At 36.2% G+C, this 12,295-nt stretch overlaps 1 protein-coding gene across 1 annotated transcript; it reads right to left on the bottom strand.

The window, feature by feature from the left end:
- Window positions 1–5,685: 5,685 nt before the first annotated feature.
- TACR3 (tachykinin receptor 3) lies at window positions 5,686–10,891 on the bottom strand. The gene is made up of 2 exons (XM_034671726.1): window positions 10,701–10,891; window positions 5,686–8,811 (listed from the first exon to the last, which is right to left on the bottom strand). Exons 1-2 carry the CDS (start codon window positions 10,886–10,888, stop codon window positions 8,499–8,501), a joined length of 501 nt encoding a protein of 166 aa, XP_034527617.1. The 5' UTR covers window positions 10,889–10,891; the 3' UTR covers window positions 5,686–8,498.
- Window positions 10,892–12,295: the final 1,404 nt, after the last annotated feature.

Genomic DNA, 12,295 nt, shown 5'->3' with positions numbered 1-12,295 from the left:
GGAATGTTCTATTAAACATAGCCTAAGGAACAACACCTACATCTCTTAGATCACAAGGCCACTCCCCCACCCCACCCCCGCCGGCATTCCAAAGGCAGAGTGGTCATGCAGGCCCCTGCATAACAAAGGCCTACGCCCTTGCCCTTCTCTGCAACCTCCCCTGCCCTCATTGGGCTCGGTGTTACATTTTAGCAAGCTAGGTGTTATGGCTGATTTCATGCTCTACATTAACCCCAACAGTATAGATAACACAGAAGTCTAATTTTAGAGCCTTCCACAAAAAGCCTTGTACCCATGAGCAATCACTACCGCTTTCCACTCCTTTCTCTCGCCTCCAGCACTAGGCAGCCAGGCAACAGCAAATCGACTTTCTTTCTTTGTAGATTGATCTATTCTGTTTGTTTCATATTTGTGGAATCATGCATGTGGCTCTTTGTGACTGGCTTCTTTGACTTAGTATAAGGGTTTTGAGGTTCACCTGTTTGGAGCATGATTATTACTTCATTTCTTTTTATAGATTGCCAAACAACACTTCACTTTATTGGTACACCATGTTTTGTCTATTCATTTGTTGGCCAACAGGCATTTGCGTTGTTGCCACTTTTTGTGAATTACAAATAATTCTGCTATGAATGTCTGGGTACAATTTTTGGATGGGCATATGTTTTCGTTTCTCTTGGGTAGATACCTAGGAGTGGAATGGCTGGAACCTATGGAAACTCTGTGTTCAACATCTTGAGGAATTGCCAAGCTGTTTTCCACAGCAGCTGCACCATTTTTCACTCAACTCAACTTCAGTATATCCACACTCTTTCCAAATTGTGCTGTTGTCTATATTTTGATTATGGCCATCCTAAGTGGATGTAAAGTGGTATCTCACTGTGGTTTCCCTAGTGACAAATAATGTTGAACATTTTTCATATGCTTATTGTCCATTTTTATATCTTCTTTGGAGAAATGCTAATTCAAGCCCTTTATCCATGTTTAAACTGAGATTTTGTCTTTTGTCATTGAGTAGTAGGAGTTCTTTATGTATTTTGAATATTAAACCCTTATCAGACATATGATTTGCAAATATTTCTCCCATTCTGTTGGCCCTCTTTTTACTTTCTTGAGAATGTTCTTTGATGCACAAAAGTTTCAAATTTTGCTGAAGTCCATTTTATCTATTTTTTTCTTTGTTGCTCGTGTGTTTGGTGTCATATCTAAGAAACCATTGCTATTTCCAGTGTCATGAAAATTTACCTCAGTTTTTCTTCTGTGAGTTTAATGCTTTCAGTGCTTATCTTTAGGTCATGGATCCATTTTGAATTAATTTTTGTGTATGGTGTGATGCAAGGATTCATTATTTTGCATGTGGAAATCCATTTCTTTTAGCTACATTTGTTAAAGAGATTATTCTTTCCTCCATTGGATGGTCTTAGCACTCTTTTCAAAAATCAATGGGCTATAGAGGTATACAAGTCTGTTCCTGGACTCTAAATTCTATTCCATTGGTCCAAGAATATGTCTCTTCTTATGCCAGTACCATACTGTTTTGACTACTGTAAATTTGTACTAAGTTTTGAAATTGGTAAGTGTGATTTGGAGCCCTTCAAATTTGTCCTTCTTTTTCAAGATTGTTTCCTCAGCATAGGTATGCTGCAATTCCATATGCATTTGAGGACTGACTTTTCCATTTCTGCAAAAAATGCTGTTTGTAATTTTAATAGGAATTGAATTGACTCTTTAGATTTATTTGGATAGTATTGATGTCTTAACAATACTAAGTTTTCTGATCCATGAGCATAGGATGTCTTTTCACTCATTTGTTTGCTTTTAACTTCTTTTAGTGATGTGTTGTAGTTTTCAGTGTACAAGGTTTTCACTACCTTCATTAATATGCTATTGGATTCAGTTTACTATGATTCTATTGAGGATTTTTGTGTAACTGTATTCATAAGGGACATTTGTCTATAATTTTCTTTTCTTGTGATATCTTAATCTGGCTTTGGTATCAGGTTAATGCTAGCCTCATAGGATGAGCTAAACAAGTATTTCTTCCTCTTCTATTTTTTTTACAAGAATTTGAGAAGGCTTGCTGTTATTCTTTCTTTAGTTGTTTGCCATCTGGTCCTAGTCCTTTTGTTTTTTAAGTTTTTAACATTTTCATCTTTTTCTTTGTTATAGGTATTTGAGATTTTCTCTTTCTTCTTGAATAACCTTAGGTATTTTGTGTATTTCTAGGAATTTGCATTTTAACTAGATTATCTACTCTAGTATTATAATACTTTATCCCCACTTTCATTTCTGATTTTAGTTATTTGCATCACTCTCTTTTTTCTTTGACAGTGTAGCTAAAAGTTTGTCAGATTTGTTGATCGTTTCAAAGAACCAACCTTTGGTTTTGTTGATTCTCTCTGTTTTTCTATTCTCTATTTCTTTCATCTCTATTATCTTTATTCTCTCCTTCCTTTTAGTAGTTTGGGATTTAGTTTGTTCTTCTTTTTCTAACTAGAAAGTGTGTAAAGTTGAGGAATTAATTTGAAATATTCCTTCTTTTTAAATATTAATTTCCCTCTGAACGCCACCTTAATTGTATCTCATAAGTTTTGGAATGTAGTTTTGTTTGTATTCATCTCAAATATTTTCTAATTTCCCTTGTGAATTCTTCTTTGATCTTTTCTTTAATAATAATTTTTATTACATTATTTTAGTCACCACACAGTACATCCCTAAAGCGAAATAAGTCAAGCAGAGAAAGACAATTATCATATGGTTTCTTCTTTGATCTTTTGATTGTTTAAGAGCATGTTGTTTAATTTCCACATATATATGAATTTCCTGGTTTTTGGTTTTTTTTTTTTTTTTTTTGGTTTGTTGAGTTCTAGTTTCATTCCTCTGTGGTTGGAGAAAATATTTTTTTCTAAGTGAAGTGGGTTCCTTCATTCATTTTTTTTAAAGATTTTATTTGACAGAAAGAGAGACAGCCAGTGAGAGAGGGAACACAAGCAGGGGGAGTGGGAGAGGAAGAAGCAGGCTCCTAGCAGAGGAGACTGATGTGGGGCTTGATGTCCTGAGCCAAAGGCAGACACTTAACGACTGAGCCACCCAGGCACCCCTCCTTCATTCTTTATCTTAGATATTCTTAAAATCCAAGAAAATAAAATTAAGTTCTCTAAGTAAAGTCGGAAGCCATGAGAGGATTGTGAGCAAACGAGTGAAATGATGTGATGCTATTTTAAAAGAATCACTCCAGGGGCGCCTGGGTGGCACAGCGGTTAAGCCTCTGCCTTTGGCTCAGGGTGTGATCCCGGCGTTATGGGATTGAGCCCCACATCAGGCTCCTCCGCTATGAGCCTGCTTCTTCCTCTCCCACTCCCCATGCTTGTGTTCCCTCTCTCACTGGCTGTCTCTATCTCTGTCGAATAAATGAATAAATAATTAAAAAATCTTAAAAAAAAAAGAATCACTCTGATTACTTTATTGAGAATCAGTTTTAGGGAGGGCATGTGGTAGAGGCTTTTGCAATAATCCAGGTAAGGGATGATGGTAGCTTGGACCAGGTTTGTAGCAGTTGACATGGTTTGTATCAGTTGAAACTTGGGTATATTTTAGGATGTCCTGATGCTTTGGATGTGTGGTGGGCTGGTGAAGATATCCTGCTTCTTTTTTCTTTTCTCTTTATGATAATCTGATAAGATAGGGTAGGACACTTGGCTTGTATCTGAGTGGAGTTGAGGAAGTGGATCAAGGAAGATGTCTTTGCAGCTGTTGGAAATAGATAGGCAATGAGGGTCATTGCTGACACCTGACATGGAATTGTCTCTGGGCACTCTTCTCAGAGCACACGGGAGGAACACAGAGAGCAGTCTGTGGAGCTGCCCAGGAAACCTGAAAAGAAACTTCTCTTCATTCTCTTCCTCATCTGTTTTCTTTTGAAATTAAACATTCTTATTCTTCAACCTAAAAGGGCTACATCTTTCCTAAGAAGTGAGTTTAGCTTAACATGGCCAAAGCTACTTCTATTAATTGGCCATTTCTAACCCTTCACCTGTACAGCTTTCCCTTACTCGGGGACCCAGAGCCAGATAGTACATTCCCAGAACACTCATACACATAATCCATGAGATCTTGTGCAGACTCTGAAAATAGCCCAGGGCTAAGTGATAGCAGGCTATATGGCTATTACTGCCTCAAAGAGCTTTGGATGGGGGCAGAACGATACAGGCATGAAAAGGTTTCTTTAATGTTCTCCCCACGCACACAATGATACTAGTGATGTTTTGGGCACGTGTCTAGTACTTGGCCCTGCCTTATCCACGCATTAGCTCATTCAGTTCTCACATCAGCATTTCGAAGAAATTATTATTTTCTCTGTTTTATTGATGAGCTAAATGAGGCTCAGAGCAGAATCACTTGCCCCAGGCTTCCCAGCTATCAGTTGGTGAGGTTTAGATTTAAACTTGTCTGTCAGTTATTAGAGCCGTGGTGCCGTAGCTCTAAAATGTTATGCCCCATACTCAACTTCATACCCTTTCTGTTCTATATTCCAATTCATGTGCTCTCCACACAGAATATTTTTCTACATTTTGATAACTTTTCTTTCCTTAGATGCTTTTTTTCTGCATCAAGATAACTTAGGAAAACTAGATATTTTCAATGAGGAAAACTAAGGAAGAAAGCAAAGCACAATATAGTTCTGAGGGTGAGTGTGTTGTGACAATATAGGACCTTCCATAGTATATATTTTGCTAGCCAGTAGGAAAATATTAGGACTACTTTCATTTTTAATATTATTTTTAATATTTTTAAAGAAAAAAAGCAAAATCAAATCTGTCACATGTTCCCACATCTACAAAGGATATGAATGTATTAAACTATTCAGTATAATTAGAACAACTTAAAAATACTTTATTCACTGGCTGCAAACTTTATATTCATTTACTTCTTATATACACAGAATTTTTGCCAAGCTACTTTATAACACATGATCACTGACCTTGTACAAAGTTGTTGTAGTTTATTCTTCATTCCTGCTTAGCCCTAAGGGAAATTATTACATTATTCTACATGGCCAGTGTCATGCTTCATTTCTTTAACTTTTGGAATGCTCTCAGCAACAAGTGGGATCTCATTTTGTTACTGTTAAAAGTGTGAGAAATTGTAACTTTCCTGACTTTGCATTTGATGGAATAATTTACCAGACACTAATCAGAAGTTTTCTCATGAAATTCTGCATTAACAAAATTCAAGTTCAAATCTGAGCTGGCTGGCATTGATTTTTCACATTTATTTTGTGCTTCTGAGGTTTGATGCTAAGCTTCTTGGGATTCTTCTCTGTGCTTTGTAAGCGTGGAGGTCACTTTGAAGTTGGTCGATCTCTGTTGATAAGAGATTGGCAGGATCTGGAGAAGAATACAAATTTGGCTGCTGGGTCAGAAATGTCACCATCATGAGGTTGGGAGATGGCATAATGAAGCAGCATACTGAGCTTGCTAAAAAAATAAAAGATGTTAGATAAGATTCTACAACAATCATGTTTGCTTTAATTTTTTCCTATGCAGGTAATTTCAAAAACACTTTTCCAGATGCAAAATAATGAAAATACAGCATTTGTTATTTATTTACTTTGGTCTTTTAAAAATATTTAAAATGGTACAAGTCTTTTTGAGTCTTTCAAATTTTTCTCAAAATATTTTGTATTTTCTGTTGCTGACCTAAATCCAAAATATCCTAGGATGTTTTAACCATCTGCCTAGTATTTCTAGTCAGTTTTTACCTTCAAATAGTGAAAAAGATTTGCACTGAACTTTAGTATCAGACAGTAGGGTGAATTTTGGAGGTAAATTATTCCAAACCTTGACAAATGTGAACATATCAGCATAGCTTTATTTAAAGTGACCTCTATTGAAAGTGATTTCCATGTGTATTATTCTATAATTCTCAGTGTCAAAATTCAGACAAAAGGGCTAAAATCTTTCTTTCACATTGTTCTTGTTTTATTATTTTTTTTAAACTTTTGACCTTAAAAATTCTGCTTCCTTTCATTTAAAAGTCGTAAATATTGAGTTAATGATGTCAGTTTTCCCGGTGCTATCCGGACCTAAGGTATTTCTGTCACACTTGAAGGATAATACTTGGTTAAGCACAGCAACAACAAATCTACTGAAAAACCCAAAAAAACAAAAGAAACCAAACAAAGCAATAGATTGAAGCAATATTTTTCCTTAGATGTCTTAGCAAATTATACTAAATTTTCCTAACATGTGAACGCCAGGAGTTAGGTTTTTCAAACTGCCTTTGGTGGTGGCTGACTTAGGTGAGCCTGATGTCCAAACTTCACATTCACTTCCTGCAGCTGAATACGGCCCCATGTATGCTAGTCTCATAATTATTTGTTAATTTAAGAAGATAATGTTTGCTAAAATATTAGACTTTTTCTCAACACTTTCACATTGTATGATAAGCATTTACATGCTTTGGAATGAGCATTTAAAAAATTATATTCAACAACTAAATAGTAAATAATGATAAATTCGCTTATCCAAAGCATGCACACAAGCTTCATAGATTTTGTTGATCTTTTTCTGGCAACTCTGTAATAACCACTTACTATTTTAGCATTCAGTTTTGAATTTAATTCTTTGAAGCTGTTACATCCATTAGAATGACTGTACTTGCACACTTGTGAGTATATATATATGTGTGTCTGTTTATTGGTACAATCAGAAGAAATCAGCTTAAACACATGGTGGAGCTGTATAGACTTTTAACACTTTGTAATAATTAGGTATTTCTGGCTTTGGGCCCAAAATGGGAAAGAGGATTGGAAAATTAAAGGTAGTGGCAGCAATAGACCATGATTTGCTCTTGAATAATTGCTTTTATCTTGTTCTTCAAAACAACAGTTTGTTCTATATTGATGGAGGCATAACAATCCAGTAAAGCATCACAGGTAATTAGTTCATTCGGATAGCTTTAAAAAAAATCTAACTGAATATTTAAACTTTCTGGAAAGTTTATATTGTATATACACATTCTCAGAAGGTTTCTGCTTCTTTGAGCAAAATTGACAGTATCTTTAATTCAAAGAAAGATGATTTCTAAGTACTGACCGCTACACTTAAAGTGTACTTTTTTTTGTTATGGCTCTCAGAAATACGATAGTAAATATTTTTTAATAGTAAACAGATGCTTCTTTAGGACCATTAGCTCATTCCTCTGAATTATTTAAACAGACAAAAGGAAAGCTCTCTGTGGAAAGGTGTGTATTATACTCTTGTTTGCCTGGTATTAGTTCACATGTATCCAAACTCTTGTTCTGCCTTTTATTCTAACAGTTGATTCGCCTTTCTACATATGTTTGTTAGTACATAGAGGTAGTACATAGACTTACTTTACTAAGGGTTTGCATTTGACTATATTTTCTGATACTTTCCCCTAGTCCTTACTCATTTTTCAGTGGAGGGAGAGGACAGGAGAAGGACGCTGTACAATTGATAAAATCAATATTCATCTTAAGCTTTTTCCTTGAATCATGGGGAGAAACACTTCTTCCTTTGAAGCTGGTAGATGTTCCTGTCTGCCGTCCTAATTAAGAATTACTATCTTTAATTCTTGCCTAAAAATTGGTAGCCAGTTTCAGAGACAAATGGGATTCTTCCCTTCTTCATTAGAAGGCATCTTCAATGTTTTATAATCTGCCCGTTTTCTAAAAATTTTTAAATATTTGTGAAAAATAAAGTAAAGAGGATCATAGGAATTTGCTTTGTCCTTTTGAGGACTTAACTTTGACAATTTCTTAGCTTGGTACTTTATATAATGGTCAAAAAGTAAAGGAGTATTTTTTTTTTCTTTTGAAGCCATATTCTCAGAGAAGATAATAAAGAGAATGACATGTACAGCTGTCTAATAATTTTACTAGATTTCCTTTCCAGTTACTGATTTCATGGAGAAAATACTTAAATCTTTAAAATTTTTTATTCTACAAAGTGAATTCACTTGAGCAAAGATTTTCATTAATTCCTACTTCTTGAGGCAATTTTCCTTCATTCTCATGGGAAAATGAGTCATTTTTTTTTCTGTTTTATAACTACAGATGAAAATGTTTCATTCACATAGATTTTGTTTTTATTCACTCACATTATATTTTTAAAGCTTTTTTAATCTCTTGGAAAAATCATATGTCACCTTAGCATCATAAATGTTTATTGCAATTTTTAAATGAGAAAAATTTAATACTTTGGTATTTATCAGATTTATTTTTAGTATGTTGCATGTAATAATTTAGAGTTTTCAAAGAACAAATGGACAGCCCATTTTATTTTTGAGGGGACAAATATCTTAATAGTGTCTTTGTTACATTTCTATTCTACCTTCCTCAGTTGAAGCTTTGCTGACCAAAACTGCCCTCTGTTTCCCAAAAGTAGGTAGGACAGGACTGCTAAACAGGAGAATGGGGGCTTGTGCTGAAACCATGATGCCCTCACACGACTGTCTCACTTCAGGAAATGAATTTAGGAGTATTCATCCACAGAAGCATAGGGCGAACTAATGAAACTTGAAGTGGCCGAGGCAGATTTGGAATTCTCGCGGGAGCAGCCACTGAAGCTTGGATGTCTTGGAGTTGCTCCCTTCTTCCGACTGGATTTGGTGTTGTCTGCCTCGCTAGGCTCAAACACCACCGTCATGGACTCCATCCTGGTCACCGTGTACAGGCTGCTTTGCCGAGTGGGGTGAAACCTGGTGGTCTTGAGTTCCAGCTCATCATAGCTAGAAACTTCAATGAAAGGGCACCAGCGAAACACCCTCTTGAAGCCAGCTCGAAATCTGAAGAGAAGCAGGTCACAGAAAGAAAAAATCATGTTTTCAAGTGGAAATTTCTTTCAATTGCCACAGAAAGCCCTATTGAAGGCAATTAAGCAAAATCAAGTTTTGAATTTGATTTTCTTGCCAAACTCTTAAAATGTATGCCACAGTATTGGTACCAGTCTTATAAATTTTCTTGTTTGAATTTTAATTTCCTATGAATGAGAAGCATGCCATTGAAGAGAAAAAGCACAGGATCACGTAACCCATATGCCAAAGAAACAGTGTACATTTCTTCAATAATTTTATACATTTGCAGAAGTGTAATTGAATTAGGCTTGGTGGTTAAGGCACTGAAAAATGACATATTTCAAAATAGCTTCTTTTGGAAATGATTAAACATTTATACATTAAAGTCTCATTTAATGTTAGAATTAATTACTAATCTTGATGGTTTTTATCTAATCATATATGAAAGTGCAAAATCTTTTGCTTTGTAAACCATTAAGTGAACTTGATTAAAAACAGATGTACTGCTTGTAGGGTGGCTTGAATTCATATATGGCTTATGCAATTGATGAAAAAAAAGGAAGAATTAAGTATTTAACAAACTTACGGCACAGTGTAGTGGAGGCTCAACTGGAAAGAGAATTAGGGTTAGGGTTACAGTTACTTACATGAAGTTCCACTTCTAGTTCTGCTCAAAACATTGGTTTCTTCAGGGAATTACCAACCTTACAACATTTAACCCTGCCCCTCCATGTGTTTTTACATACAACCAAGGTGTTTTTATCTGGAAACAGCATTTTACCTTCCTTTCCAGTCTTAAATTTGACTACAGTAAAATACTGCCTTTTATTTTTATTTTTTTTTTAAGATTTTATTTATTTATTTGACACAGAGAGACAGCCAGGGAGAGAGGGAACACAAGCAGGGGGAGTGGGAGAGGAAGAAGCAGGCTCCCATCGAAGAAGCCTGATGTGGGGCTCGATCCCAGAACGCCGGATCACGCCCTGAGCCAAAGGCAGACGCTCAACGACTGAGCCACCCAGGCGCCCCACTGAGCCACCCAGGCGCCCCAAATACTGCCTTTTAAAAACTTTACTGTAAAAGTAGCTTTGCCCTGACCACTTTAATTTCTTCAAAGCCTATTGCCATGGAGACTGCATCCTGTCTTACTTGCTGACCTCATTATACAGGCAAGAGGATTGGAATTCTCCTCGCCCTTACTGTTGATTCTATAACCCTGAGAGCAACATCTTCTATTTTGAAGTCTATCTACAAAACATCCTTATTAGTAGAATCCACTCACATATGCCATCATCCTTCCCCATCTTATATTTCTATGAAGTGTCTTCATTTCTTTGAGGACTTGAGCACATATTCCACTCCCCTCCTTTTTTTTTTTTTTAAAGATTTTATTTATTTATATGACAGAGAGACAGCCAGTGAGAGAGGGAACACAAGCAGGGGGAGTGGGAGAGGAAGAAGCAGGCTCCCAGCGGATGAGCCTGATGTGGGACTCGATCCCAGAGCGCCGGGATCACGCCCTGAGCCGAAGGCAGACGCTTAACGACTGCACTACCCAGGCACGCCCCACTCATCTCCTTCAATCATGATGGACTTTTTTTTCTTAACAGACAAAATTCTGAAGGGCCTGGAGGGAGAATTTAGGCCATATTTAAAAAGTCTCCCAGTTAGACTGGGAGAGGATGTAATTGTTAAGGTGGGGTATTTCATAACGTAGGAGGAATTCTAGAAAAAAATCAAGTTCTGTACTCTTCTCAGTGAATTTTTAAATTTTTCCTTCCTTTTGCATTTGTAATTTGCAACAAGAAGCTGGAACAAAATTATATGCTTTCAGCTAAGCCAAGAGTGACAAGAACTTCTATGGTTTAGTAACTTTCTACCTTTTATTCAGACAGCAGTAGATGATGGGGTTATACATGGTCGAGCTCATTGCCAGCCAAAAGCTGGCCAGGTAGACCTGCTGGATGTATTTCCACCTATTTAGTTGTTGATAGACTGCAGTGAGGATGAAGTAAATATGATAAGGCAGCCAGCAGATGGCAAATGTCACCACGACAATTATCATCATTTTTACAACCTACAAAGAAAGAAGGAAAGAGGTCAGTTTTGGAAAATTTAAAAGTCATTAAATATATTAGTTACAGTAGCTTACTACAAATCATATTTTTCTCCCAATATAGTTAAATACATAGCATGCCTAAGGATAAGTATTAAAAAAGTGGGAGGTAATCTAGGGACAGCTGCCTAAGATAAGTCTCAAGAAAGCATGCTGATGTGACCATTCCTTCTTTACCTAACCCAAGAGAATGGATGGCACTAACTCAAACCGAAACAAATATTTATTAATTGGACTAAAGAAAATAAGTGTTTACAAAAATCCAAAGAGCTTAGGGGAGAGTGGAGCAAGATTTGGCTCTGCTAGCCTGAACATTAAAATAACAGAGATATTATATCTAGAGAAACTGGTATTGGGAAAGGTTTCTCTGGATAGTGATTATGAGTATTCGCAGTCTGAGGAAATATCATTAACTTTAAATTTGCAAGTAGGTAATCAACTGGCTTATACATTAGGTCTTATGAATTTGGTAAACATGGATCATTTCCGTTGGTTTTCATACCTTTGAAACAAAATATTCTAGAAAGCCCTGGCCAAAGTAGCATATCAACCTTTATTTCTCTGCCACTAGGCCTTAAGTTCCTAAATGGCAGAGAGAATGTCTTAATTATCTCAATATTCCCAGCATCTAGCACAATCAGAAGTATATAGCTAAAGATAAATAATCAGATATGGAATGAATGAATAATGAATGACAACGTACACTTTGTAACATTAGGTTGAATGGGAGGCTGTTTTATGTGTCCCTAAATGAAGTAAAATCTATCCATTGTCCGTGACTGTAAGAAAGGTAGACTCAGAACATGTTAGCTTTGTGTGGAATAGGAAATAATAATATTCTATGATTACCACATTTAATATTTCTCACTAGCAATCTATCTACTAAATTTGTCCATACTTCTTTTGGCAATTTGGAAATAGTAAAATGTTTAGAATGATATATGCTAAATAAAATAATTTGGGGGCTTACCCCTAGTCAGATCAGCACACAAATCAGAGACAGTCTTGACATAAATGATCTGTGAGGCATCTTAGAACTATGAAAATACATTTATGGACTGGACTCATCATTTCACTGCAAGTTAGGGATTCATAAGAAAAGTTGGCAAGGTTAAGAGTCAGGAGAGAGATAATTCTAGAACAAGGCAAAGCATGAAGTGGATCAGTGTTGAAAGCAAAGTTTTCCCAAGGGCCTAATCACTGTACCATCCAGGTAACTAGTATTGAGCTGATGGAAATTGGTCATCAGAGCTGAAGATCAAGGTCAATAGCTCAGAGAATGTCATCACTGGCTGCACCATCCAAAGCCTTTTTTTCTCAATGCTTTTTAAACTGCTTTTTTTTTTCCCCCTGAAAAGC

Source organism: Ailuropoda melanoleuca, chromosome 11, assembly GCF_002007445.2.
Source record: "Ailuropoda melanoleuca isolate Jingjing chromosome 11, ASM200744v2, whole genome shotgun sequence".
In the NCBI taxonomy this organism is placed as follows: Eukaryota; Metazoa; Chordata; class Mammalia; order Carnivora; family Ursidae; genus Ailuropoda; species Ailuropoda melanoleuca.
Note: the sequence above shows the minus strand (reverse complement) of the source record. Positions and strands in the feature narration are given on the sequence as shown.

Excerpts from the sequence above, each read along its gene's own strand:
- TACR3 (XM_034671726.1), bottom strand. The coding sequence starts at position 10,888 with ATGATGATAATTGTCGTGGTGACATTTGCCATCTGCTGGCTGCCTTAT. Across the intron at positions 8,812-10,700 it reads TACTGCTGTCTGAATAAAAG|ATTTCGAGCTGGCTTCAAGA; the intron begins GTAGAAAGTTAC and ends GCTTCTCTTCAG.